Genomic DNA, 24,904 nt, shown 5'->3' with positions numbered 1-24,904 from the left:
CGGCGGGGCGGGGCGGTGCGCGCGGCGCAGTCACATGACGAGGCGGCGCTGGCGGGGGCGGCGGCGGCGCGACCATGGTGAGGGTGAGGGGCAGCGGCCGGGGGGCGCGGGGAGCTGGGAGCGCCTGCTGCGGGCGGGGCTGCGCTGTGCTGGGACCGAGGGGCCGGCGGCCGAGGGACAGGCCCGGGACAGCGCCCTGAGCCGCCGCGCTGGGCCGGCGGCGCGGCGGGCCCGGCCGGGTGCGGGGCTGCAGCGGGCGCGGAGGCCGCACGGTCCGGCCCGGGCGGGGCTGGGGTGCGGGCCGGGCCCGCCGTGCCCGCGGTAACGCGGCCCGGGTGCGGTCACCGACTCGCTGAGCTCGGCCCCTTTGCTCCTAGGGGCGCAGGGAACGGCCGCGTTTTTACCGCGGAATCGCGGCCGTACAGCGGTCAGTTCGGTCAGTTCCGCTCTCTTTGGCCGTGCTGCCCCTGTGTTAATCCCGGGTTTGTGTCATTGCCGGTTCTGTGCACGTGTGCCGTGCTTGTCCGCCTTGCAGCCTGCGCTCCTGAGCCTCCAAGACCGCTGTTGTAGGCTTACCGAGTGAAGTTCCTTTCTTTTCCGGCCGAAGAGGTGGTTGTGCATTGGTGGGCGCAGCTCCTTAGCGCTCTTTGCCGCAGATGTTGGTGTGTGTTAGGCAGGGAGGCAGCCAGGTGAGGCTCAGCCTCTTCTCCCAGGCACTTAGCAGTAGGACATGTGCCGGGGGAGGTTCAAGCTGGACGTTGGAGGGATTTATTCACGAAGTGGGTGATTAGACATTGGAATGGACTGCCCCCGGAGGTAGTGGAGTCGTGGTCCCTGGAGGTGTTTAAGGAAAGACTGGACGCTGGACATGGCGCTCCGTGTCTTGGTCTGGCTGACAAGCGGGTGTTTGACCTTTGCAACCTCATTCATTCTGTGAAACCTGAAATTTCTCCATGGAAATAATGCATACTGAGAAATACTTTGCCGTCATCAATGAAAATAAGGGGACAGTTAATTTTCTAGTAAAACTCAAGTGTCTTTAATGTGCCTTCAGTGGAATGTAATATTCCATAGAACTTTAGGCAGCACTTGCTGTAACCACCACAATGTGTAATTAGCCTAAGTGTGGCATGTGAACAGTACTAACAGTACAGATAGTGGGGCAGAAAATAATGAATGCTTCATAAACAGGGGATTGCTCAGTTCTTAGGCTTTTGGAACAGCCTTTTTTTAAAAAGTTATATGTATGTGGATCTCTCTATCTTTGGGGCTAGGCAAAACTTGTACTGTTACTTGAAAGAGGAATGTTAAATCCTGAATTGGGTGAATGAAAAATGCAAAATCTACATAGCCACCAGTGTCTGTCCCCTACACAAATATTTTGTGCTGGTCAATTATTCAGCAGTGCAACTATTTTCCTTTGCCTGTCATTTCCATGGGAACTGGCCAGACACTTGTCTGGTCTCATGGCTTCTTTCTAAGAATAGCTGTTGTCAGGTGATACAGAAAAAATAAAGTTACAGATGTTGAACATGGGATAATCACAGGTGTTAAAGATGGGATAATTCCCTCTACCAAATTAGGCTCTCCTGTGATTTCCTGTGGCTGAGCTTGGTTTAAACCTTGAGGCTGAATGCTTAAGTACCTTTAACATGACTTGTTTTAAGAGGGCTCTGGCTGCTTTTGATCATACCCTGAATGAAAAGTCCATCTCTTTAATACTTAATAGTGTCTTGTGGCTTCCTGTAGCAGTAAGTACCAGTTTCAACACGTGAAAAATGCTTTCATCTCTCTGATTTATCGCTGAGCTCCTATACTGTGAGATGTGATAGAAGTTCTGGAGCCTGCAGTGTTGCAGAGAAATGCTTCCTGTACGGTATAAAATGCTTATACTTTGGTTTTTGGTTTTTTTGGTAATATGTTAGCCAGCAGTGCTGCGTGTGCTGCAGCCTGGCAGTGTCTTGGTCTGCTGCTGTAGCTCAGCCCTCCCTCTCTCGGGCAGCCCCATCTGAAGTGTCTCAGCAGGGGTGTGCTGGCAGGTAACAATAACAATGGGAGGAGGCAGGAGAGCCTCCCTGGGTCAGTGTCATTGGGTGAGCAAACAGAAGGAACTGCCATGTGGAACAGGCTGTGAGCACATCAGTTACCTAAAGAAAAGGACTTCTGGAGATTAGGTGAAAATGCACTTTGGAATGGAATGGAAGCACAACCTTTTACTCATTATTATTTATACTCTGCATGCAGCTTGAGGCACCTGTGTGTCAGAACATGAGCTTTTAGGCTTGACAAGCTCCATGGAACTCTGCTGTCTTTCAGTTCTGTGTCATTCTTGAGTACTCAAAGGTACCAGTTTTTTAAGTGAAATAAGTCAGCACATTGGTTATTATTTTGGGCCCTCTCTGGAGTGCAGCTCAGTGTCAAATATGGAACTACAAATGAATCTCATGGAACTGAGTGTTAGAAAATGAGTAAGTCTTACACAATAGGTGCAATGTTTGCTTTGTACGTTCAGGAGGAACTGTTATGAGGAGAGTCATCATCTAGAATAGTGTTTATGGCTGCAGTAATACACTTCCCTGATAGTTATCTGCAGGATCACTTGTATTGACTATTCTGCTCAGTTGATTTCAAGAGATTTTGGGTTTAAAAAAATTGTTTTCCAAGGCAACTTACAGTTTAGTTTAGTAGCCTTTATTAAAAAAAAAAAAAAAAACCACACAAAAAAAAACCCCAAAGAAACAAAACCTAAAAGGAATGAAAAATACACAAAAAAAAAAAAGCCTATACCAAAAGCTAGCTTTCCTTAGCCCCCTTCCAAATTCATCTGCTGTGAGTTTTGACTTCCATAACTTGCATGTGGTAGCTTACACTGGCGCTGTGTTCACAGCTAGCAGGAGGCTTCTGTCTCTTGTGCTGCTGGTGCACCTGGGGAGGCAGTTCTGTCCCCTCTCCACTGCTCACCTGCTTCCTCATTGCTTCAGAGCCAGAAATGAGCAAAGCAAAACTCTTGACATCAGCTGTCCATTTTTTCTCCAGCATTGGCAGTGTATCTGGTGTGGGTATAGCTCAGACATTTCTAAATAGCTGCACCATTAAAGCTGTAAGTTGCTCCTCTTGTGCTCAGGCAGGGGTTTGTACCTTACTGTACGTGGAGCTGCCAAGGCAGGACGTTCTGCACTGCTGCTTTTGCCCAGGGTCACAGTGTCTTCCACATCAAAAGCTGATGTTCAAGATTGTTTTTGTAGATGGATCTAGGACTCCACAGTTGTTTTTTTGATAAAATGACACTTGAAAATACCATCTTATGTTGCTGGGTTGGTAATTTAAGTGTAAGATACAGAACATAAACAGCTTTATTCAGCATGGGCTCTGACAGAGCTGTGTTCTGATTCATTGTGTGCCCTGCTGGATCTCACTGGTAGGCTTTTGCTGCATGTTCTCTTTCCTTCATTTGCCTTTTGTCACCACATCCTCAAACTTCAGGCATGTGTTAGTAGCATATGTGTGTCTTGATGTGATCTTGTGTATCACTTGATAATAACCAGGTTATGTTTGGGAACCCCTGCAGTTCTAAAGCTGAAAGTAGCTTTCCTTCTGGGGTTGGAAGAAAAGGGTAAGCTGATACATATTCAGACTTGGAAAAGTAAAAGTTGGAACTTGTTCACTAGTGCTGCTGTTAAGATGTTTTCTATTCCTACAGAAATAAAGCTGCTACAAGCAGCCCCTCAAGTGACACCACTGCTCCTGTGGTATCTTTTTGACAGCAATGTAGCTGTTTGTGCTACCCCTGCCACTGGAAAATGCTGCAGTTGTCTTTTCTTAACATGGAGTACAGTGCCCTTGTAGTAATTTAGTGGATCACCTTTTGTCTTCAAATCAACACACATACAAATTGAGTTCTCTTCTTTCTTAATTCTCCATATATTGGAGAGATACAGAAGAAATAAATTAATATCTTGTGTTAATATGAAAATGCTTCTGTTGATGAATTCAGTACTTAGTCCCAGTGTTGAATACAGTGTGGGTCCTGGCTGTTCACATTCAGAGCAGAACTGGAAGTGTTCTGTCTTCTGTTAATGCAGACAGAGTTTGATGTAAAGCTGACACTATAATTGAATGAAACCCCAATTTTTCCCCAACTGCTGCTAAACTATAGTGGCTAAAGTTCTCTAAGAAGATACAAATGTATCTGCTGGGCTCATAGCTGGTATCATGAAAAGGATAGTTCTGAATTTGCAGCCATGATTCTATAACCAAGGTGTTTGCACACCAAAAGTAAGGAAACCAATGCCCATGGACTCAGCCAAATACTTCCTGGGGCTGTAGTAAATATGTGTATGTTTCAGGAATGCTTTGGCTTGGTGTTGCTGTTAAAAAGCCTTCTTTTCACAGCCCTGCTTGCAGTGTTTTATGTGGCTTTAGGCTGAACCAGGTAAATGGTAATCCATTAATCAGCTGGGCTTGTCTTACAGCTCTTTAGATGGTTTACAGCCTAACTGCTCTCCCAGCACTGTCTGGCCCATGAACAGCTGGGGGTGGAAGAGCAGGGCTGGTGGCCGTGTGAACTTAATGCCCATCAGGACAAGGGGGCTTGGGAAGCTGTGGTCAGTGTTAGCATTGCTGCATTGTTCCTGTGCTGTGCTTTAATAGAGATTTGATGTGCTCAGAGCATATGGCATTCAGCTCAGTAGTGATTTACTTTCTCTAAAGCACTGGTATGGATTCAGGGCACTGTAGAGTGTAACCAGTGTTCTGGCAGAGACATAATTCAGCAAGTCTGTAATGTGATGTTCTGATATTGATTACTGCACACTAGTCCCTGCACTCTCTTTTGTGTTCCTTAAAAGTCTGATCTGCCATTGAATAATTAAAGCTTAGCAATTACAGCAAACTTCTGCTGGCAGAACATACTTGTTTCACAGTTTGAGGTTGTCTAAGGGTTTGTAGCTATTGAATTTGTAGCTATTGAAAGAAGATCATCTAACCATGGTTGCTACTTTTTCTTTATGCTTAAATCACTTTTGGAAGACCTGCACATTGATTAATTATATATAGAGAGAGCTTTGTGAGAGATGGAGTCACTCTAATTAGCAGAGATGGCATTTTCGTTGACTAAATACATTTCTTAATTAGTTATTGTGCATAGTTGGAGTATTACTGAGGCACACTGACTCACAGAAGTGTTGGTTGGAAGGAACCTTTTTCTCATATAACCTCCTTGAAGCAGGTGTGTCACCAGTGTTGGATCAGATCAGCCTTGGTTTTGTCCAGCTGGGTGATTGAGGAGTTTCAAGAGCAGAGTTCCATTAGGGCATGATCAAGGCAGGATCAGCATTGCAGAGCACTCTGTTTTCTGTATGGGGAAAAGGATGGTGGGGAGATTTCAACTGCAGAAAAAGAACCCAATTAAACGGGTTATATTATATTGGGAATTACAGGGGTGTGAAATGCTCTATCACCATTAAATTGGTGTTAAACTAAAACTTCCCTACTTTAATTTAGGCCTCAGTTTTAATCTCAGTCCTCAACAGATACTTCTGGCGACTCCTCACATGGGACATGTGGGAGTTGGTACTGAAGACAGAGTTTTTAAAAACATTAGGGTGATGTAATTCATGGCCTTCCAGCTTGTTTCTGAAATGCAGTTAAAAGGAGCAGACCAGGGACCTTCTGAGCACAGTGGAAGAAGGGAACAAGTATAAATAGCTGAGAATTTATTGAAGGTGAAGGCTCAGAGAACCTGCTGTGCAAATGACTGTGCTTGCTCTTTGTCATGACTAGAGAAGCTGTTGCTGAAATACAGCATCAGTGCTTTTGTCTCCAGCAGTATTTCAGAGAGGCCAGCTTGTTTAGCTGTAAGGTCGAATGGAGATGCTGTAATGGGGTGTTGAAGGCTGATCCTGAACCAGAGGTGGATGGCAGTGTTTCCTTTTGAAGCCTTAGGAGGAAGGCTGGGTGCAGGTGGGGCTCTGATCTAAGTTTGGACATCTTAGCAAATAATTTAAAGATAAGAAGCTTGTAGAAACTGATCTCATTGTTCTGGTAGAGGGGAGGGTAGCAGCTGCAGTAGGAGAAGGCCTGTTATAGCTGGATTGAGGGGAAATATAAGGATGTAAGCAGTGGATTTATTTAATATTTTAAGAAAATGCATTATGAACCTTGGAAAGTCAAAAGATAGCGGAATTTTAATTTGAAGGCACATAGAATGTGCCTCTCTGAGGGGAAACAAGAGTGTCACTCTGACAGTGTGACAGGGACAAGGACACGTGAAGAGTTGTTTCTCTTCAGCTTTCTGATCCAATGTGCAAGTAGCTTCTACCTTCTGGAATGCATGAACTGTACTTTATCCTTTGCTTATCAGGATCTTGTCCTGAATGGAATGGTAGCTCAGGTAGCAGTTGAGAACTGGTGAATTGTGAGCACAGACAGCATCTGTGCAGTTGCAGTGTGTGCTCTGGGCACTGCTCTGAAGCTCTGTGGACACAAGTAACAGCAGTGCTCTCTCTCAGCACAGTCATGTCTCTGCATTCTCTTGGAGCTTTTCTTCCCAGATACTTGCACTGGCTTCTTGGCCTTTAAATGTTGGAGAGGAAAAGCTGGCCCTGCTCTGCCCCTGTGGCTTTGCTGTCCAGAAGCAGTGGTGCTTGAGGATACCTGTAACTCCCCTCAGGTTTTTGCCAGGCACTTGAACTTTCTCCATTACATGTCACACAACTATTTCTGACAAGCCTTGAGTGTCACACTGCAGTGTTACTTGCAGTGCATTCTAAAGTGTGGGAATTCAGTTTTAGTCAAGTCATAAGCAGCTTCACTGAGTTCTGTTTTGTTTGGTTTCTGTTTTCCTCCAGCCAACAACACAGCAATCTCCTCAGGATGAACAGGAAAAGCTCCTGGACGAAGCCATTCAGGCTGTGAAGGTGCAGTCCTTCCAGATGAAGAGATGCTTGGTAAGAATGTGACTTTTAAAGGCAGTGAAGCTTCTTGTCTGCTAGGAATAAAACAGTAAATCAATACCAATCTCTAGTGCTGGGAGGAAAATTAACCCTTTATGTATCTTTAGCCAGAGGTTTTACCAATAAGTGAGGCAACTGCTCATTGAGAGTGACCCTTGGGTATTCTTTGAATGTGTCTTCCTGATTTTGCTCCAGTATTTGACAAGATAAGTTAAAGATGTACCTTTATAATTTACATGCTTGCATTTAAATAAACCTAAGATGAACTTTATAATGAGATTGTTTTTGTCCACCATTCTGTTGGTTTTTTTCATGTAGCCTTTTCTTGGTGTGACTGTCAGACTGAGAGGCTGCTGATGAATTACCTGCTGCATGGGATCAATTTTGTACTGATTAACTGTAGACATACATGTGAATTCTTCTGTGACTGGAAAACTCCACGGGCTGGTGTTGTGCTGAGATTCTTGTCTAGGAATTGTAGGCAATTCAGGCAGATTATGTAATCACACGGAGCTTTCTCGGGTTTGAGAAGCCTCAGCTTTTATTTGGGGAAACTGCTTAAAGTTGCAATGAAAACTTAAATATTCCCATATGTTTTCCTGTGGTTAGCCAAGCTAACTTTGTTTGCAGCCAAATGACAGTAGCAAGGAGTGTAACACCTCTTCCAGTTTTGTGCTCAGTGGAATGCTTTGGAAATCTTCAAGTAGCTGCAGCTGTGCTTTTCACTGCTATCTGTGATTAAGTGGCAGTATAAATACACTAAGTGGATCACACTAGCAATTCTTTTTGTTCTCCCTCAAAACTTACTGCTGCTGCTTATGATGGGTTGCTCAAGTCTGTAAAAGTGGTAGATTAGAGGTTTGTGTTGTATCCTTTGATGCCACGTGATTAAATGCACCAGAATTGCAAGTTAGATGCAGACTAGTAAGGGGTGGCTTTCAGTGAGGTGTTTTTTGTGGGTGAGAAGGAGAAGGTGATGATGGCAGTGTGTTTTGTCTGTCTCCTAGAGCTTTCTAGGAGATCTGTGAGATCTGAGCAAAACAACAGACCAGATTTGGAGGAGGGGAGCACATTCTATTTTGCTTGCTCAGTAGAATCTGAGTGTTGGGAGGAGATTGCTGCATAAGCAGAATGATTTTAGATTTTTCTACCATTAGCATTGTGATTTTTTTTACTGTAGCTCTGTCTTCAGATGCATGTTCTTATCACCTCAGGTAAAATGTTCCCATAGCTAGCAAGGGTGGTGTAGTATAAGCTGGATATTAAATCGCTTGAGATTTTTTTTCATAGATAAAAAATCCTGCAGTTGCCTAGTGTCATTTCTAACAGCCTTTTCTCTCTCCTCCTCTGAAGGACAAGAACAAGCTCATGGATGCTCTGAAACATGCTTCCAACATGCTTGGGGAGCTGAGGACTTCTATGTTGTCTCCAAAGAGCTATTATGAGCTCTGTATCCTTTCAGGAGGAAACTAATAGTTGAAATGTATTTGCAATGGGATATTCGTCTGCTTTTTTGGTACAATGGTATCTTGTGTCAGGGACTTATTAGCACTTCTCAGAATTCAATTCTGTGTATATATTGTAGGAGAACATGCACTTTGCTCGCTGTTTAGGTTCAGTTTTTCTCTGGTATAAGACAGGTCTTTGTCTTTCATATCTTCCTCTGGGAGTTTTCAGGAGTCTAGTTCTAAAAACAATATCAGCTCTGTAAAACAATTCTTTTATTCCCAGTTTTATTCCCTTTTCTAATATGCTAAAAATTGCTCAAAGGTTTGAGGTTAATTTTGCACATTTATCCCCATGATTATTGTTCAGAAGTACTGCCTGCATGGGCATATTTGTATTTGGTACAGCATCTTTCTTCCTGGGTGTGAATGAGCAAATTACTATGAAAAGATGTTGTAGACATTGTAACTTAGAATCCTTAACTATGAGGAAAAGACATGGCAATTTCTGATGAACTACACTACTTGGAAGTCTACCTGACAGATGAATTTGCCAAAGGCAGGAAAGTGGCAGACCTTTATGAGCTAGTACAATATGCTGGAAATATCATTCCAAGACTGTAAGTGTGTATATTTTCATGTGTGGCTTTGTTTGCTTTTTCTTTTTTCAACTGGTGAATAGTTGTCCAGCTCTGGGTTCAGACAGTGATTGCCTTCTCAATCAGTTTACAGTGGTCAATGGTATTTCTGCCTATCTGGAGTCAATTACTGTGACACTTCTGAGATTAGGCCAAGAGTGCAGGTGCAGAAGGTCAGTTCTTCCTGGCAGTGTGTTAATTTTGCACATGATCAAGATGAGAGCACTTCAATCTTGGAATGAAGTTGGCTTTTGGGTAAAGAGCTGGTCAGTGGAAGATAACCAAGTACCATGCTCTGATCAGGGAGATTGACTATGCATTTATTAACTGTTTCTGTTACCTGAGGGTCTGGATCTTACCTTCTCCCACACAATAGTTGCTTCATAACCTTCTACCTTTTTAGAGAATAAGAATTGTGAGAAGGAAGCTGAAAGTTTGTGACTTCACTCTTAGAGTCTTTGTGTTTCTGAATTTTTTTTGGCAAAGTGATAACTTGCCAGAAATGATACTTGAAGGCCTGTGAGGCTTTAAATATGTGACTGTTGGGGTGCAGTGCATCTTTGACATAGTCACTTTTGGGATTTAGGTTTTGCTTGGTACTCAAGTTTTTCATTCCTGACCTTAGGTTCATGCCAGGGAGAGGCTCTGGACACACCAGGCTGCATCTTCAGTACTATTCAATGCTATTTCTGGGCTTTGGCTGATGGCTACCACAGTGTCTTCACCTCTGTATGTAACCATCAGAGTTGTCTTCCTGCCTGCTTGTAGCCTCTGGTTCTCCCTGATGAAACTTGTGGTGCTTACTATATGTGTCAGAGCTGTTTACCAGCTTAGTGGGATGCTGGAAGTATAAATGAGCTGGTCTGAGAGCATTCAGAACTTTGTGAGCATTTACACATTCAGTGTGTCAAGCATTGTAGTGAGGTCTAGTGGCTGTTCAGACTTGCTGTGCTCTGTAGCAGAGGAGGATAGGAGTTGAAAGCTGACTAAATATCCAAAATTATGGGACCCAGGTGATAATTTTATTCCTTTTTTTTGTGCTTTGGTAATCCTGCCATCATGGACAAAAGGAACTATTGCCTTTAAGTGTCATGTTGTTGCTTTATGGTTTATTGTGTGACTCTGTGCCTTTTGCAGGTATCTGCTGATAACAGTAGGTGTTGTCTATGTCAAGTCATTTCCACAGTCCAGGAAGGATATTTTGAAAGACCTGGTGGAGATGTGCCGTGGAGTGCAGCATCCTCTTAGAGGCCTCTTCCTCAGAAACTATCTCCTGCAGTGTACCAGGAATATCTTACCCGATGAAGGCGAGCAAGCAGAGTAAGAAGGATGGGCTATAACTTAATAAAATTACTGTTAATAGAGCTTATTTAAATTTTCTGTGTTACTTACTTCAGATTTGAGAGAAGTAGATGTGCTAGAATTCCATAGGCTTGACAGGTGGTTGATCCATTAAGAATTCCCTTCTAGCATTAAAGTTCCTCACAAGTGAGAACATGAACCTTTCTTATGAACCCAGGAATCCCACCCTCTAACCTTATTAAAACTTGTATGTTCACCAGTGGCTGGAAGGATGAATACCTCTGACAAGCTTTTCTGTTCTTAACCTCTTATCAACTGCAGTGAAGAAACCACTGGAGACATCAGTGACTCAATGGATTTTGTGCTGCTGAACTTTGCTGAGATGAACAAGCTGTGGGTGCGAATGCAGCACCAGGGCCACAGTCGGGACAGAGAGAAGAGGGAGCGGGAGAGGCAGGAGCTGAGGATCCTGGTGGGAACAAACCTGGTCCGCCTCAGTCAGCTGGAGGGGGTCAATGTGGAGAGATACAAGCAGGTGGGATGGCTCTCCATTCTTTCTGACTTCTGCCAGCTTTTTCCAAACTAAACGAGTTTGGACTTTCATATGAGCAGCTGGAAGTGTTAAAGCTTTGCTAAAAGTTCAGTAATCCCAGTGCTTCTCAAACTCTTGACCAGAGGAAAAGTTGTGAATACTGGCAATACAGCGTGCTCTCAGGCCAAGGACATGATTCACACTTACTCCTGTAAGTCTGTGACACTGAGAAGAAATTCTAACCTTTCCTTCCTGATTCCCATTTTCCTTGCAGAATAATGGGTTGGTCTAAGGCATGTGTACACATCCGGTGTTCTGGGATAGATTTCACAAGCTGTGAGCTGTGCTTCCCAAAGCATTCAAGAGAACTGTAACTGTGTGAAATGCCTGTGAAGGAAATATATTATTTAAAAGTCTGTCCCTTGTAAGTTCTGCCATGGTGCTGCTGAGACCCTGGGTATGTGCCTGCAAAGCCAGTGGCACTGACTTACGAAATCAAAGCTTGCATAATGTATGAAAGGGACAGACTTCTGAGATCAGTAGTTTGTTTGTTTTTCTTCTCTGAAGGATGGAACTGCAGAAAAAATGAGCTTCTTATCAGAAAGTCTTTATGTAGAGAATCAGCTGAGAACTGTTAGAAATTCTGCTCTGCTTGGATTAAATGTATGTGTGAATATAAACTTAGGAGGTAATTCTAAAATCACTGCAAGACCTTTTCCCCCCCATTCTAGATTGTTCTGCCTGGAATACTGGAGCAAGTTGTGAACTGTAGAGATGCTTTAGCTCAGGAGTACCTCATGGAGTGCATCATACAGGTGAGCTGCTTGAGTTCCGTTGCAGTGATGGGACACAGGGACACTTCTATACACTTAATCAGATTCAGAAGCTTTCACATCTTCCTCGTGGACTGGAAAACTTCATCACTGGGACTTGTACACAGTAGCTTGTCCTGTATTTTTTACCAGATGGGCAGAGTGGAGACTTTGTACTCCTTCTGTTGCAGTAGCTGTAAGCATCTGAGCAGTAGTGCCTGTGTTATGAGTTGTAATAGAGAGGTGGGCCCTCAGTTACCCATTTGTTTTATATCTCTTGCTTCATGCATTTACCCAGCCAAGGTCAGGTTCATGGGCCAGAGTGTATTTACTGTGTGGCTATCTGCTTTAGAGTTATTCTGTTGCGTTTTTCTTCTGTGTAACAATGGGCAAATTCAGTTTATAACTTGATGACTATTGATCTAAAACTTCAGGTTTTCCCAGATGAATTTCACCTCCAAACCCTGAACCCATTTCTCAGAGCCTGTGCTGAGCTGCACCAAAATGTGAATGTGAAAAATATAATTATTGCTTTAATTGACAGGTGAGTGACCAAGGGGGTGGAACTTGACTCAAAATTAAGTTTGTGTTGTGCACAAGCAGATGATAATTCTTCTATCATTTGAATATGTTTAATTTTTGATACCACTTCACTGTTTCCATGTCTTTCTACCAGCTGTAATTAAAGCTGTGAAGAATATTATTTCTGTAACTTCTACTGTCTGGACTCTGCTTTTACAGCTTCCAATGAAACCTGCTTTATGGACTGATTAAAACTTGTAAACAGATAAAGCCAGGAAACAGCCCATTTAGTACTGAGCAGTTTCATGCTTCAGAACTGAAGTGACAGCAGTGCCCTGCTTTGACAGCCATATCTCCCATAGGTACTTCTTGAAATCTTGAAGATCCTAGTAGCTAAATCATCTGTCAGGAACACTTCACCTTGCAGGGTCAGAGATCAGAAAACACCACAATGCTGCTTCAGAACAGAGCTAGTAGGAAATGGAACTACCTTCTTAATTCTTAGCTTGCCATTAGCATCTACACTGTTCTCTTAAAAGCATGTTTTTCCTTTGGAGGTACTGCTTAAAACTGCTTGCACTGAGTTCAGATTTGGGGCAGAAATCATAGAATTCTTAGGTTGGAAGAGGCCTTTAAGGTCAAACTGAAGTTTTAATTTGTATCCTGAAAAGAAACACAGATTTTCAGTGAGCACCTGCACTTTCTTACTGCAGAAAGGAAGCGCCCTTGCCTGGCTTGTCTCAGGCTGTAGAAAAGCCTTGTCCTTTGCATTTGCACCCAAACATGTGCATCTCATCCATGTACCAATGCATGGAGTTCAGTTAGCACAGGGATCTTGGGTCCCCCTGCCATTCAGCGTTGGGTGGGATTGCTGTGTTCTCTCTAATGCCTGGACAGGACTTGAGTGTATTGGGCATGACTGGTACAACTTAGGATCTTGAATTTTTTACTCACCAAGTCTGTAGTTTGTCTTCTCCAGCTTATGTCAGATTTATATGTTCAAGACTTGGGTTTTATTGGAGTACTTTTCACTGTTTGTGCATTTGTCAGAGACACTGTGCTGCCTTTGTTGCTTTCATACAGAGATGTTCACAGGAGTTCTTTGGTTTCCCACACTTCAGTGCTGTGGCTGAGATTTTTCATAATTCTGTTAGCTTAAAAAAACCCAAAACTGTCAACCCCGAACACCACAAAACCCCCAAATCCCAAGAAATGTTGCCTGTAACTGATTTCTGAGACTATCTTGATTACTTTTTAAAGAGGTCACGGGATATTTTGCTAGGCTCTTACACTGGAGTGTGGCAGTGTCATTCTTGTGAGAAGGCTTTCCTTGAATAGCTTTTCCTGCCCTGTTAAACTTCGGTGTCACCTCCACAGTAAGGGTTTTTTTTGTGTTATGTTACAAACACCAGTAAGTGACTGACCAGCAGTGACCCTCTGAAGTCCCAGCCTTACCACTGCTGGGGTTTGTTGGGCCACTGAAGGCTTCCAGAGCTCCCTTTGGGCTGTAGGACAAGAAAGGTGGCAGCATGGTGTTTGTCTTTGCAGTATGGCAGCTTGAGATTTTGACTGTAATGTTACTGCCAGTGTTGGAGCGTTTGAGTGGATCTGGCCTTGGAATCCATGTGTGTAGAGAGGATGTTGCTCTTGTGTTTGTGTTGGAGCTGGTAGCAGCAGTGGCCAGGAGCTTCAGTATTGTGTAGTTGAGATTGAAGCTGCCCTGTGTAGGTTGTGCTTCTTGGCATTTCTCATCTTGGTTTCAGCTGGCATTGGGTAATTAAATCTGAACATCAGTGACTGCTGAAGAAGCTTGTGAAAGTTTTATCCTTATTCCTGTGGGGCTTTCCCTGCTAAAGGAATCTCTGCAAGTACTCTTGCTGCTTTGGGATCTTTGTTGCCTTACTAAAGCATTCATGACTTTTAATTATGCTGCCATCTGCCTGCAGCTTGTTCATACCTTGTAGCATTGCTGTCTTTACACTGAGCTGTTGCCAAGGAAAGCTGCCTTGTGCCTCTAAGAAAAGGCAGTGATTGTTCCTGGCTTTAGGAAGTCTGCTTCTTATCACTCTAATCAAATATAAGAGTAGTTCAATGTCTTATTTTTCCTGGCAGTGAAGTTTTTTTGCCTCCTGGGCTTTTCTTATGTGCCTCTTTATTTCAGATTCAGAATCAAAATTGAGAAACCCTGTAGAAAGAGTTTTAAAAAATTTATGCAATGCCTTTTCCTAAATATTTTTGTAGTTCTTCTTCTAATTCAGAGTATAATGACCTCAATAATTAGAAAGTCGGGATAGTGCTGAGCTTCTTAATCTTCAACTCTGGTAAGGTGTTAGTCTTCTGATAGTGGTGCTCTCTATCCTGTATCTCATTTTTGCAGAAATGGTGCTTGGCATGACTTTCTCTTACAGATAAAAATACCTCTCACCATCTCCTAAATGCTTGCTGGATGGCAATTTCTTGCTCCCACCCCCCCAAAAACCAATATTTTTCACTTCTCCATTCTTCTTAAGTTCACTTTGTATTTTGTTCTCTGCAAATAGTGTAAGTTCCAGACGTGTTGGTTGGTCTTTAGTGACAAAGAATAGTTAAGTCAGCATATTCCTTCTGTGTGGTTTTTTCCTGGAGGCTGTTTTGTGGAGGATGCTATTGGGTGTCTAATTTCAGTAATATCCCTGAATGAATAAATGCAGGATATTTACTCTTCCATCAGCCTACTCTATACTTCTTTATCTGGAAAAAATAGATCACTTGCTTCTAGCTAAAGAACATAAATTAGGAAATGTCCTTCCTGTTCCTTCTTCACCTTGCCTTTTCTGTCAGCACCCTTTTTCAGGACTGATAGTTACCAGGCTCAGTTGCTCATAAGGCTTCTCACTTCCATTAATTTCCTTTTTGCTTGTAATAGAGCTTCCAAATATCCTAAAGGACATGCTTTTTCTGCCACTCCCTCTTTCTCTCTGTATTTGAGGAGTGGAAGAGCTATCCTGACCAAGCTGCTTTCCTTGCTCTGTCACCAGGTTAGCTTTATTTGCACATCGTGAAGATGGACCTGGTATCCCAGCAGATATCAAACTGTTTGATATCTTTTCACAGCAGGTTGCTACTGTTATACAGGTATGTTGGGTATCCCTGCATGCAGTTTTGGGGGTGTTTTTAGCAAAGTTCTGTGCTTTAGTGTCAGTTTCATGCTGTCTTAAATTTCAGTCTCGGCAGGATATGCCCTCAGAGGATGTGGTGTCTTTGCAAGTTTCTCTCATTAACCTGGCCATGAAATGCTACCCAGACCGTGTGGACTATGTTGACAAGGTGTTGGAGACTACTGTGGAAATATTCAACAAACTTAATCTGGAACAGTAAGTGTCTCTTGCATTTTCTTTGGCATGGCAATTAATACCCTGAAATCAGGCCTTCTGCATTTGGTGAGATAGCAGAGCCATGCTCTGGATGTGGAAGGTCGCTGCTTTTGGACTGAGCTGCAGCAGCCCTGATTAAACTCCTGGCTAACCAGGACTTGCTCCACATGAATAAATTGTGCTGTATATCCACACAATGTGTGTGCAGTTTGTAGGCATCCTTTACAGCACTCTAGAGTTCTGCTATTGCTGCCTTTGCAGCCACACTCTGCTTCTGCTGGCAGCAACTTAAAACATGCATTTCTTACTGTATGTCCCAAAGAGCAAGATCCGACTTATTTTGGTGTTTGTTTCCTTTCTCCATAGCACCAAGTTGCTTGGTGGTTGTTGTATACCTCAGAATTTATACTCTGAAGCAGATTTTAAACCTGCCTACCTTTGTGAACCATTGATTAATTGTAATTTTTTGCATATATTTTCTTCTAGTATTGCAACAAGCAGTGCTGTTTCAAAGGAGCTGACTAGACTTTTGAAAATCCCAGTTGATACTTACAACAATATCCTGACAGTTCTGAAACTAAAACATTTTCACCCACTTTTTGAATACTTTGATTACGAGTCCAGGAAGAGCATGAGTTGTTACGTGCTTAGCAATGTACTGGATTATAACACAGAAATTGTGTCCCAAGAACAGGTATGATATAGTTAATTTGAAAATCTAGGTATTTTCATGATTGTTCAAAGACCTGAAAACACATTTAGTGACTTCATGCAGGGCATGCTTTGTTTCCTAGCCTGCATGCCCCTGCCTCCCCTGGCACAGGCTTTATCCCACTTGGTAATTCTTCCTCCTTTGTTCTTAAATGTCTCTTCTCTAACCTCATCCTAGAGGCTACTTCTGATTTACCATACCTCAGCCTAGACAGTAATCTGTTAGGTGTGAAAAAAGACCCTGAATCCCTTCAAAACTGAGTCTGCTATCTAAAGAAGGCTGCATAGCCTTTGGAATCTACATTTCCTCTGCACTGCTGTGCTGTCCTGTCCCACTGGTGCTGAGTGGGACCCTTCTCTCCAGGGTGTAAGGCCCATATGTCTGAAGCATCAGCACTATGAGTGGCTGTAAAGATGTTCCCAGTTGCTGGCAATTTATGCTTATGGATTATTATAGTTTAAAACAGAGCTTCTATTGCCTTTACAGGTTGATGCTATCATGAATTTGGTATCCACACTGATCCAGGATCAGCCAGACCAGCCTGCTGAAGATCCTGACCCTGAGGACTTTGCAGATGAGCAGAGTCTTGTGGGGAGATTCATTCACCTGCTGCGTTCTGATGACCCTGACCAGCAGTACCTGGTTGGTGACTGGTGCTTGTCTGTGTCTGTGCTCTCTGAACTGTCCAGTTCTTGCATTATTGACTGTACAAGACTTGAGTGAAGCTGGGAGCTGGGGCATCACTGCTCTGGCACTACAAATTCAGCAGAGAACATTATGTATGATACCTTTAGTGGTAGGATGATATGTTGGTTATTCAGAAAAAGCAGATGAGGACTTAAGCATTTGTTGATAGAAAGTTTTCATCCCATGAGGTGCAACTATCTGTATTATTTTGTGGAACTCCTAATGTTCTGACAACTTCATATAATGATCTATTGAAAACACAGCAAGTGCTGTATGAAGTACTTGATACCAAGGGAATGCAGAAAAACTCAGAAAATAGAGCTAAGTATGCTTGGCCTTAGGGATTTTAATTTCTGTAAGGCTGGTGTCTTCATACAGTATGTAGTGTCCTGCTGCTTGGTTCCACATGCTTTTCCTCTCTGCTTGGTCCATCTGTAGCAGTAGATTTGACATGTCCTTGAAATCTGTACATTGTGGTACTTGTAATGGTTTGAGCTGATCTGTGGCAGCTCACTGTAGTTCTGTTGTTACTCTGCTATATCTGGCTTTAGGGAGGTCACTTAAACTTCAAATCAACTATCTTGAAGTGTGTGTTAGAGTACAGGGCCAATCCTGTCTATGCCAGATCCACTGCAGAAGCTGTGATGAAGTTGGATCTGCTGCAGATGGCAGTGAGCTCATGTCAGAGTCAGGCCTGCTTAGGGACTACTGTGAAGTTACAGTTTGTGCCTGAAATAAATGTCACACTGTATAAACAGTGAGAATAGAGCAACAGAAAAAAGTGCAAGCTATGCAGAACACAACTAGCATTGATTTAGCTTGACTTTAAGATCTGGTATAAAAAACTCTTGCTTGAAGTGTAATGAAACTTGTGTAGTGGGGAGAAGAATACAGGAACTGGAGTCAGTTGTGTTTCAGGATCTTATCACTGGAGTCAAGCAGAAAGGTGTTTGTATTTTTCTTATTGAGAGCAAAGCTTCCCTCAAAGGAATGCTGGCTCCAAGGAAATTAATATTTCTACCCCAAAACAATTTACGTAGCTAGAGATGTTGAAGCTGTTTCTCCAAAGATTGAGTGTCAGTCTCTTTCTCATCTAGCAGTGCTTTGCTTTAATCACATTGACCCCCTTTAAATGCCATCAAAGGACTTGTCACATTATCTTTTAGGTACAATTCTATGAGCTACTTAACACCTTTTACTAGTAATGCTTAATAGCTCCCTCAGCATCACAAATGCTTGCATCAAATTTTTCTACAATACAGCAGCAGCAGGAAAAATCCAAAGTTACAGGATTTTCACAGTATCTTACTTTAAATTCTGCATTCTGTATGAAAGAGATATGAAATGCAAATTCTAACAGCCTAGTCCAAGTGTATTAGCCAGAGTGGCTGACCAGTGTGTGATGGGTTCTGGTGGTGCTCACAGGGGTCCCAGGACGAGGAAAGAGATGAGAATCTTGACTCCATGTTTCAGAAGGCTGATTTATTATTTTATGATATATATTTTATATTAAAAGAAAATTATGTACTAAAACTATACTAAAAGAATAGAAGAAAGGATTTCATCAGAAGGCTAGCAAGGAATAGAAAGGAATGGAATGATAATAAAATCTTGTGACTGACCAGAGAGTCTGAGACAGCTGGACTGTGATTGGCCATTAATTAAAAACAACAACGAGACCAATCAAAGATGCACCTGTTGAATTCCACAGCAGCAGATAACCATTGTTTACATTTAGTTTCTGAGGCCTCTCAGCCTCTCAGGAGAAAAAATTCCTAACAAAAGGATTTTTCATAAAATATGTCTGTGACAATTTGATTCCAGACTTCTGTATATTCAGGTTATTGTCATGAAATCCACATGTAACCTAAAAGCACATTGAGGTGGGGCACTGAGCTTCCCTCCAGTGCGTGTTTCTGTGAGGACTCTCTGAGCTCACAGTGTTCTCTTGTAGATCCTCAACACTGCCCGGAAGCACTTTGGGGCCGGGGGGAACCAGCGCATCCGTTTCACGCTGCCGCCCCTGGTGTTTGCTGCCTACCAGCTCGCCTTCCGCTACAAAGACAACTCCAAAGTGGTACGTTCACCTCGAGCTGGCTCTTGTCTGCTTGCTTGGCTTTATTTCCTTGAAAACGCATTTTGGCTGGCTACAGAAATATACTCAGACTTGATACAGAAGGCTGGTTTTGTTTGGGTTTCTTCTTGAGGTCTGAGTGCTTTTTAATTTAATGAAGATTTTTATTTTTTTATCAAGCCATAGTAAATTACTTTATTACTTGAGAGGTGAAGAAGCAGAAATTGGCAGCTTTTGTTTGTTCATTAAGGTGACAGATTATGTGCCTTTACTGGAGACCAGAACTGATGGCTTGAAACTGATTTAAATCTGAATATTGAAATTCATCAATTTCTAAATTATAGCTGCATTATTATAATGTTTCTAAACCTAAAAGAAAGCACTTACTTTAAGTTAGAGTTGTAGTAAAAGTGTACATTAAAATAATGACTGATCCATTTTGGCTCTTAAATGCTTTCTGATTGAGATAGTTACCTTAAATATGCATTTCCTTTATTGTGGATGTTATGCTGTGAGGAAATAAGTTTAAATGTTAAAATACTCTTCAAAATGAAGGTTTTAAAATTCTCTTCCACTTCTGATTGCTCTGGACTGAACAGAATTTTTCTCCCCTTTGCTAGCTAGGCTTTTGCTTAGTTATGTGCTAAGCATAGCTGTTCTAACTGCAGTTCAGTGTAGGCTTCTGTAGAAAGCTCTTATGAGCTGGTAGGAAAAATGGGTGTGAAATTTTTATAAATGAAAGAAATACTTTGTGCAGACCCACTGAAGCCAACGCTGCACTGCTGGAGTGACTGGAGTGGCATCAGAGAGCAACAGACTGGAGCACTTAACAGATCTTGGAACAACTTGGATTCCCTTTTCCTTGTAGTGATGCTCTTGTTCAAGCTTGTGCTTGCTTTTCTTGTCTAGGATGACAAATGGGAGAAGAAGTGCCAGAAGATCTTCTCATTTGCTCATCAGACCATCAGTGCTCTGATCAAAGCAGAGCTGGCAGAGCTGCCTCTCCGACTCTTCCTGCAGGGAGCACTGGCTGCAGGAGAGATTGGCTTTGAGAATCATGAAACTGTGGCCTATGAGTTCATGTCCCAGGTGAGTGTCCAGCTGTCAGAGCTGGTGTCCTGTGCTGCCTTTCATTTGATTTGGGTAGGTTTGCTGAACGCTGAACCATCTGGTGTGATTCAAACACCTGAAATGATGGACAGCCAGTGCTACTAGGTAGAAACTCCTCATTTCATTCTTGCTTCCCAGGCTGCTGTGGAATTAAGCTCCATTGCTACTGATTTGAATACTCAGTCTGACAACAGTGGTATGTTGCAATGCTGCCTCCTGCTCGTGTAGTTGGCTCACTGGAGGAGTGTCCTTTCTCAGCATAAAAGGCTCCTTCACTGCTTCTGTCTCCAGCTCCTGATACCCAGCTGGTATTGCCCTGACCACAAGCACTCTTTGGAAGTTTTCTAAAATCTGCAGTGTTCACAACTGCTATGCTGGGCTTTGCCAATTAAAATCCTCTATTGGAACCTATTATAAACCACTCTGAAAATCTATTTAAACTTGTAACTTGGTCTTAAGCCTTACTTGTGGCAAAACCTTCCCCTCCTACCCATCACATGAAGAACCAATGTGTTCCATATTATCCATGTCGTAGCTTTGTCCTAATCTTTCCTCTAATACTGCTACTAAATGCATGTTTTTAAACAGAGTTCTGATAAGCTGGGTTTGCTCACTGTGTTGTATCAGTTGTTGTTATAGCACAGTTCTGACCATGAGAGCAGCATGGCAATTATGTACTTTGCATTAGAGATACAGTTCAAGATTTGTCTATTCTCTGAAGATTCTTCATCCATGTAGCAGCAGTGCAAGTGCTTTTCTTACCTACCCTGTCATCACTGACCTGCTGTCAGCTTCTGCTCAGCTGTTTTGTGTGTTTCAAAGAACCAAATCTTCTTCAAGGACTGTTTCTGCTGCTGAAGTTCTGTGTCTGAATAGGTGCTTGAATGAGGAAAAACTCAATCTTCAGATTTTATGTGGAAGCACACTTATTTGCTATGACCACTTGAATACTATTTCTTGTAAGACTTTTTCTGGTCTGTGGATTTACTTGATTTTACATTCTACATGAAAGTTTTTTTTCCTGCCTAAAGCTTTTAACAAATGCAAAACTGGACAGTTTCTTGCTGTGTGAGTAGCAGGTGTGATTTTTTTTTTTTCCTGATGTGTTCTGATTGAGTCTTGCTTTCTCCCTTGTCTAGGCCTTCTCTCTATATGAAGATGAAATCAGTGACTCAAAAGCACAGCTGGCTGCAATCACCTTGATAATTGGGACATTTGAGAGGATGAAGTGCTTCAGTGAGGAGAACCACGAGCCTTTGAGGACTCAGTGTGCACTGGCAGCCTCCAAACTCCTGAAGAAGCCAGACCAGTGCAGAGCTGTGAGCACTTGTGCCCATCTGTTCTGGTCTGGCCGAAACACTGACAAGAATGGAGAGGAGGTAAGAACAAAGGGACAGCAGTGGGACACATCCTGCCTCACTAACAGTGCTGCCTTCCTTCTGTAGACACTTCTAAAGTAGATACTTTGGTGATGTAGGTTCTAATATGTGAAACTTCTAAAACTCACTGGAGCGTAAACTGCATAAATAAAAACATGGAGGAAACTCTAATTTAAGGGTGCAAGTACCAGGCAAGCTTTTGAGTGTCAGCCAGTTAAAGGCTAGTTGACTGGGCTGCACTTTGCTTGTATTTATTATATTAGCTCAGTTTGCATGTGAACTACTAAACTTCCAAATTACAGATACAAGCTGTTGAAGTAAAGGTTAAAAAATCCTCTGTGTTCTTCAGGGCTTGTCACATAAGCTGTTGTCATTTTAAGGAGCAGTGTTTGAAACATATTTTTCAAAGTATGCATTATGGTACATGCTACAAAATTGAGTCAATTGATCTCATAATTGAAGGCTTTCAACAACTGTTCATATTGCTGTGTGATTTAACAAAATCTAATGGTGGTGGCAGTCAGGCAGGGTAAGCTTTCAGTGACAGCTTGCTCTTTGCAGTTTGTGTGGTTTTGTGTTTCTGTGGCAGAACCCCAGGAAATGATGTATGTGCCAAGGGAGGAGATACTGGAGCTCCCTAAGGTTCTTTTATTTCTTGTAACTTTGGTGTTTTTCCTTCTAGCTTCATGGAGGAAAAAGAGTGATGGAATGCCTAAAGAAGGCTCTGAAGATAGCAAATCAGTGCATGGACCCTTCTCTGCAAGTCCAGCTTTTCATAGAAATTCTGAATAGATATATCTATTTTTATGAAAAGGAAAATGAGGCGGTGAGTGGAAATCCATTCTCTGTTGCATCTTTTTTAAAGAAGGTTTCTTTAAGCTCTTCAGTCACACTTATACCACAAATTCTCTTCAGCTTGCCCTGTAGCCTCATGAGAGGCACAAGTTCTTGTGATAAGAGTCAGTTTTTGATGTGCTAGTAAAAGTATTGGATTAAACTTTGTTCTTCTCACATTGGGGGGAAATGTTAGCAGTTCAGTTATGATTTTAAACATTGTGAGACTTGTATACCTAAAACATTTTAGAATAAAACTTACTGGAACTTAGATGAGAAAGTAGTAGTTTTAGAGGTACCAAACTTGATGGGTACATAAGGGAAGGAAAATTCTTTACAGATGTTCATGGTCACTGCTGACTCTGCCAGGTTGGCGTAAGCTTTAAATTCTAAAATAGATATGACACCATATGTACTCAGCTTAAATTGTGTGTGTGTATAATCTGAGATAGTTACCTGATCCATTTTCTGGTAGCAAATAAAGAAGAGTTAGGCAGTTTGAAAAACCTGCTTGGTCAAGTAGAGATCAGTGCCTTCTCTGATGTCATTGATTGAGACCAGACATTAAAGAATACCCTGCAGTTCTGAGAGAATTCCTAAAGAAATTTGAGGGATTTGCTGACTTTCCAATAACTAACTGGCTTCTCAGTATAGGGGTGCTCTAGTATAGGAGATGCTGTATGTGATGGAGATGAAAACAAAGCTTTGAATTTCAAAGCACTTGGCAGATGTAAAAATACTCTCTGGATGCTCTGGTGGCCTGCAGTGCATTTTGTGTAGTGCTGAACTTCAGCCTGTAGGCAGCCATGGCTTGTTCTCTAAGAATAACTTTAAATCTGATATTACCATCCTGACTGACTTCTATAAGAAACAATTATCTCACAGTGCATATACAGTCAGATTGTGTGTGCCATTTGTCTGAAGCTTTTAAAATTTGTATTGAATACACTGGAGAGAAATGCTGCTGGAATAGTTACAAGAAGAGAGTGCCCAGCAGTTTGTCTGCATAGAGTCTTATCAGCATTTTGAAAGATGGTCCAAAGACAGAGAGCTTAGAGACAAGTCTGTTCAAACCAATGTCTGTGCACTTGTACACAGAGGGTGTTGAGACTTCTGTTTTATGTTTTGTAGGTGACAATTCAGGTTTTGAATCAGCTTATACAGAAGATCAGAGAAGATCTCCCAAACCTTGAGTCTACTGAAGAAACAGAACAAATTAACAAACACTTTCACAACACACTGGAGCACTTGCGTCTGAGGAGGGAATCACCGGAATCTGAGGGGCCAATTTATGAAGGTCTTGTTCTTTAGAAAGACACTCACTGTACCTGTTTTCATTTACATACCATGGTTTTTTTTAAGATAGGTTCCTAGGTTGTGCCTTTCAGAAATGTCAAGTTAACATTCATGTGTTCAGTCTGGCACTTCAAACACTTGTGTTGAGTACTCTTTAACAAATTTGGAAGGTTGGACCAGCAACTACAGGTTTCATCAGTTAGCATGGCTGAAACTTTCTTTGAAATCCATGTGACATGGTAGGGCTCTTCAGTTCTGATTTCTCTTCTGTCTGTTCACTGTTGCTTCTGTAGCACTAGAGCTCTAAACTGGCAGTGACTGTCAGCTGAAACTGTGTCTGATCCTTACAGAGCATCAGGTTTTTGGGATTATTGTATGTCAAATTCTGCTTGTGCTTTTGTTTTAATGCCAAGTTAAGACTAAGTGTAATATTTTTCCCTAAAACTAGAATATATTAATGCATGTTTGGAGAGTTTTAAAGTACCATGTTCAAAAACAGAAGTTATATTTTGCATATTAAGGCTCTGTGACATTCAGTGAGGGCCAGTACTGTGCACAGGGCATATTTATCAAGATAATTTTGTTCCAAATAGTATAAAAAAATAGAGAAATTGCAATCTATATAGATATGTATAACCTTCATTACTGTAAATTTAGGGGAAAATGCATTACACAAGTTTATTCAGTATCATGATTTTGCACCGGTGAAACAATAAAGTTGCTATTAACACCTGTTGTTTCATGTCTCTTCAGAGCCCACTGTTAAACCTTCTGATGAAAGTGAAAGAACTTTGGTTTTGTAGGGACAGAAGAATCAAGGCATAGTTACCCTGGCTGAGCTGGGCAGCTGCCACCATTTCTAATGTGGGAGTTTGTGATACAAAGCCAGTGTTTCTCCACGTGGTGCTGAGATGATGTGTGCTCACATTTCAGAATGTTTTTATGACATGCTTGGAGTGAAGAAGAATCCTGCTGGATTCTGTGCCAGAGAGTGACAGCTGAATGCCAGTGCTGTAGGGAACTGAGCAGCAGAGCACAGCCACTGGCAGCTGCAGCTCTGCTGGTCCTGTCCATGGGTTAATGCCAATTGCTGGCAGTTCTGACCTGGCTGCTTTGCCTTGACTGAACGTGGTGTTCTAAAGATAACTCATTGAATTGCATTACTCCTTGAGTGAACACTGTTTTCTGAAAATGTGTCCTGGCTTAATTGGATATTAAATGAAATGAGATTTTGGTGGGATTGTTCAGTAATTTA

General features: G+C 42.2%; 1 protein-coding gene across 2 annotated transcripts; it reads left to right on the top strand.

Moving 5' to 3' along the window:
- The first annotated feature begins 15 nt into the window (after positions 1–15).
- On the top strand, positions 16–24,379 carry VPS35 (VPS35 retromer complex component). Of its 2 annotated transcripts, none has more exons than XM_071440319.1 (17): positions 16–77; positions 6,849–6,947; positions 8,307–8,403; positions 8,895–9,018; positions 10,174–10,356; positions 10,660–10,873; positions 11,602–11,685; positions 12,117–12,226; positions 15,222–15,318; positions 15,409–15,557; positions 16,044–16,251; positions 16,756–16,911; positions 18,911–19,033; positions 19,940–20,119; positions 21,280–21,519; positions 22,202–22,345; positions 23,485–24,379. In XM_071440319.1, the coding sequence occupies exons 1-17, from the start codon at positions 75–77 to the stop codon at positions 23,662–23,664; spliced, it is 2,391 nt and encodes a 796-aa protein (XP_071296420.1). In that variant the 5' UTR covers positions 16–74; the 3' UTR covers positions 23,665–24,379. The 2 variants fall into 2 exon arrangements, with proteins under 2 accessions (XP_071296420.1, XP_071296419.1); XM_071440318.1 differs by having other exon boundaries at positions 60–83.
- Positions 24,380–24,904: the final 525 nt, after the last annotated feature.

This window comes from Agelaius tricolor, unplaced genomic scaffold (assembly GCF_023055355.1).
Source record: "Agelaius tricolor isolate 1412-34295 unplaced genomic scaffold, bAgeTri1.0.p SCAF_15, whole genome shotgun sequence".
Lineage (NCBI taxonomy): Eukaryota > Metazoa > Chordata > Aves > Passeriformes > Icteridae > Agelaius > Agelaius tricolor.
This window is presented reverse-complemented; position numbering and strand designations above follow the sequence as displayed.

Excerpts from the sequence above, each read along its gene's own strand:
- VPS35 (XM_071440318.1), top strand. Across the intron at positions 6,948-8,306 it reads TCCAGATGAAGAGATGCTTG|GACAAGAACAAGCTCATGGA; the intron begins GTAAGAATGTGA and ends CCTCCTCTGAAG. Across the intron at positions 20,120-21,279 it reads CCTATGAGTTCATGTCCCAG|GCCTTCTCTCTATATGAAGA; the intron begins GTGAGTGTCCAG and ends TCCCTTGTCTAG.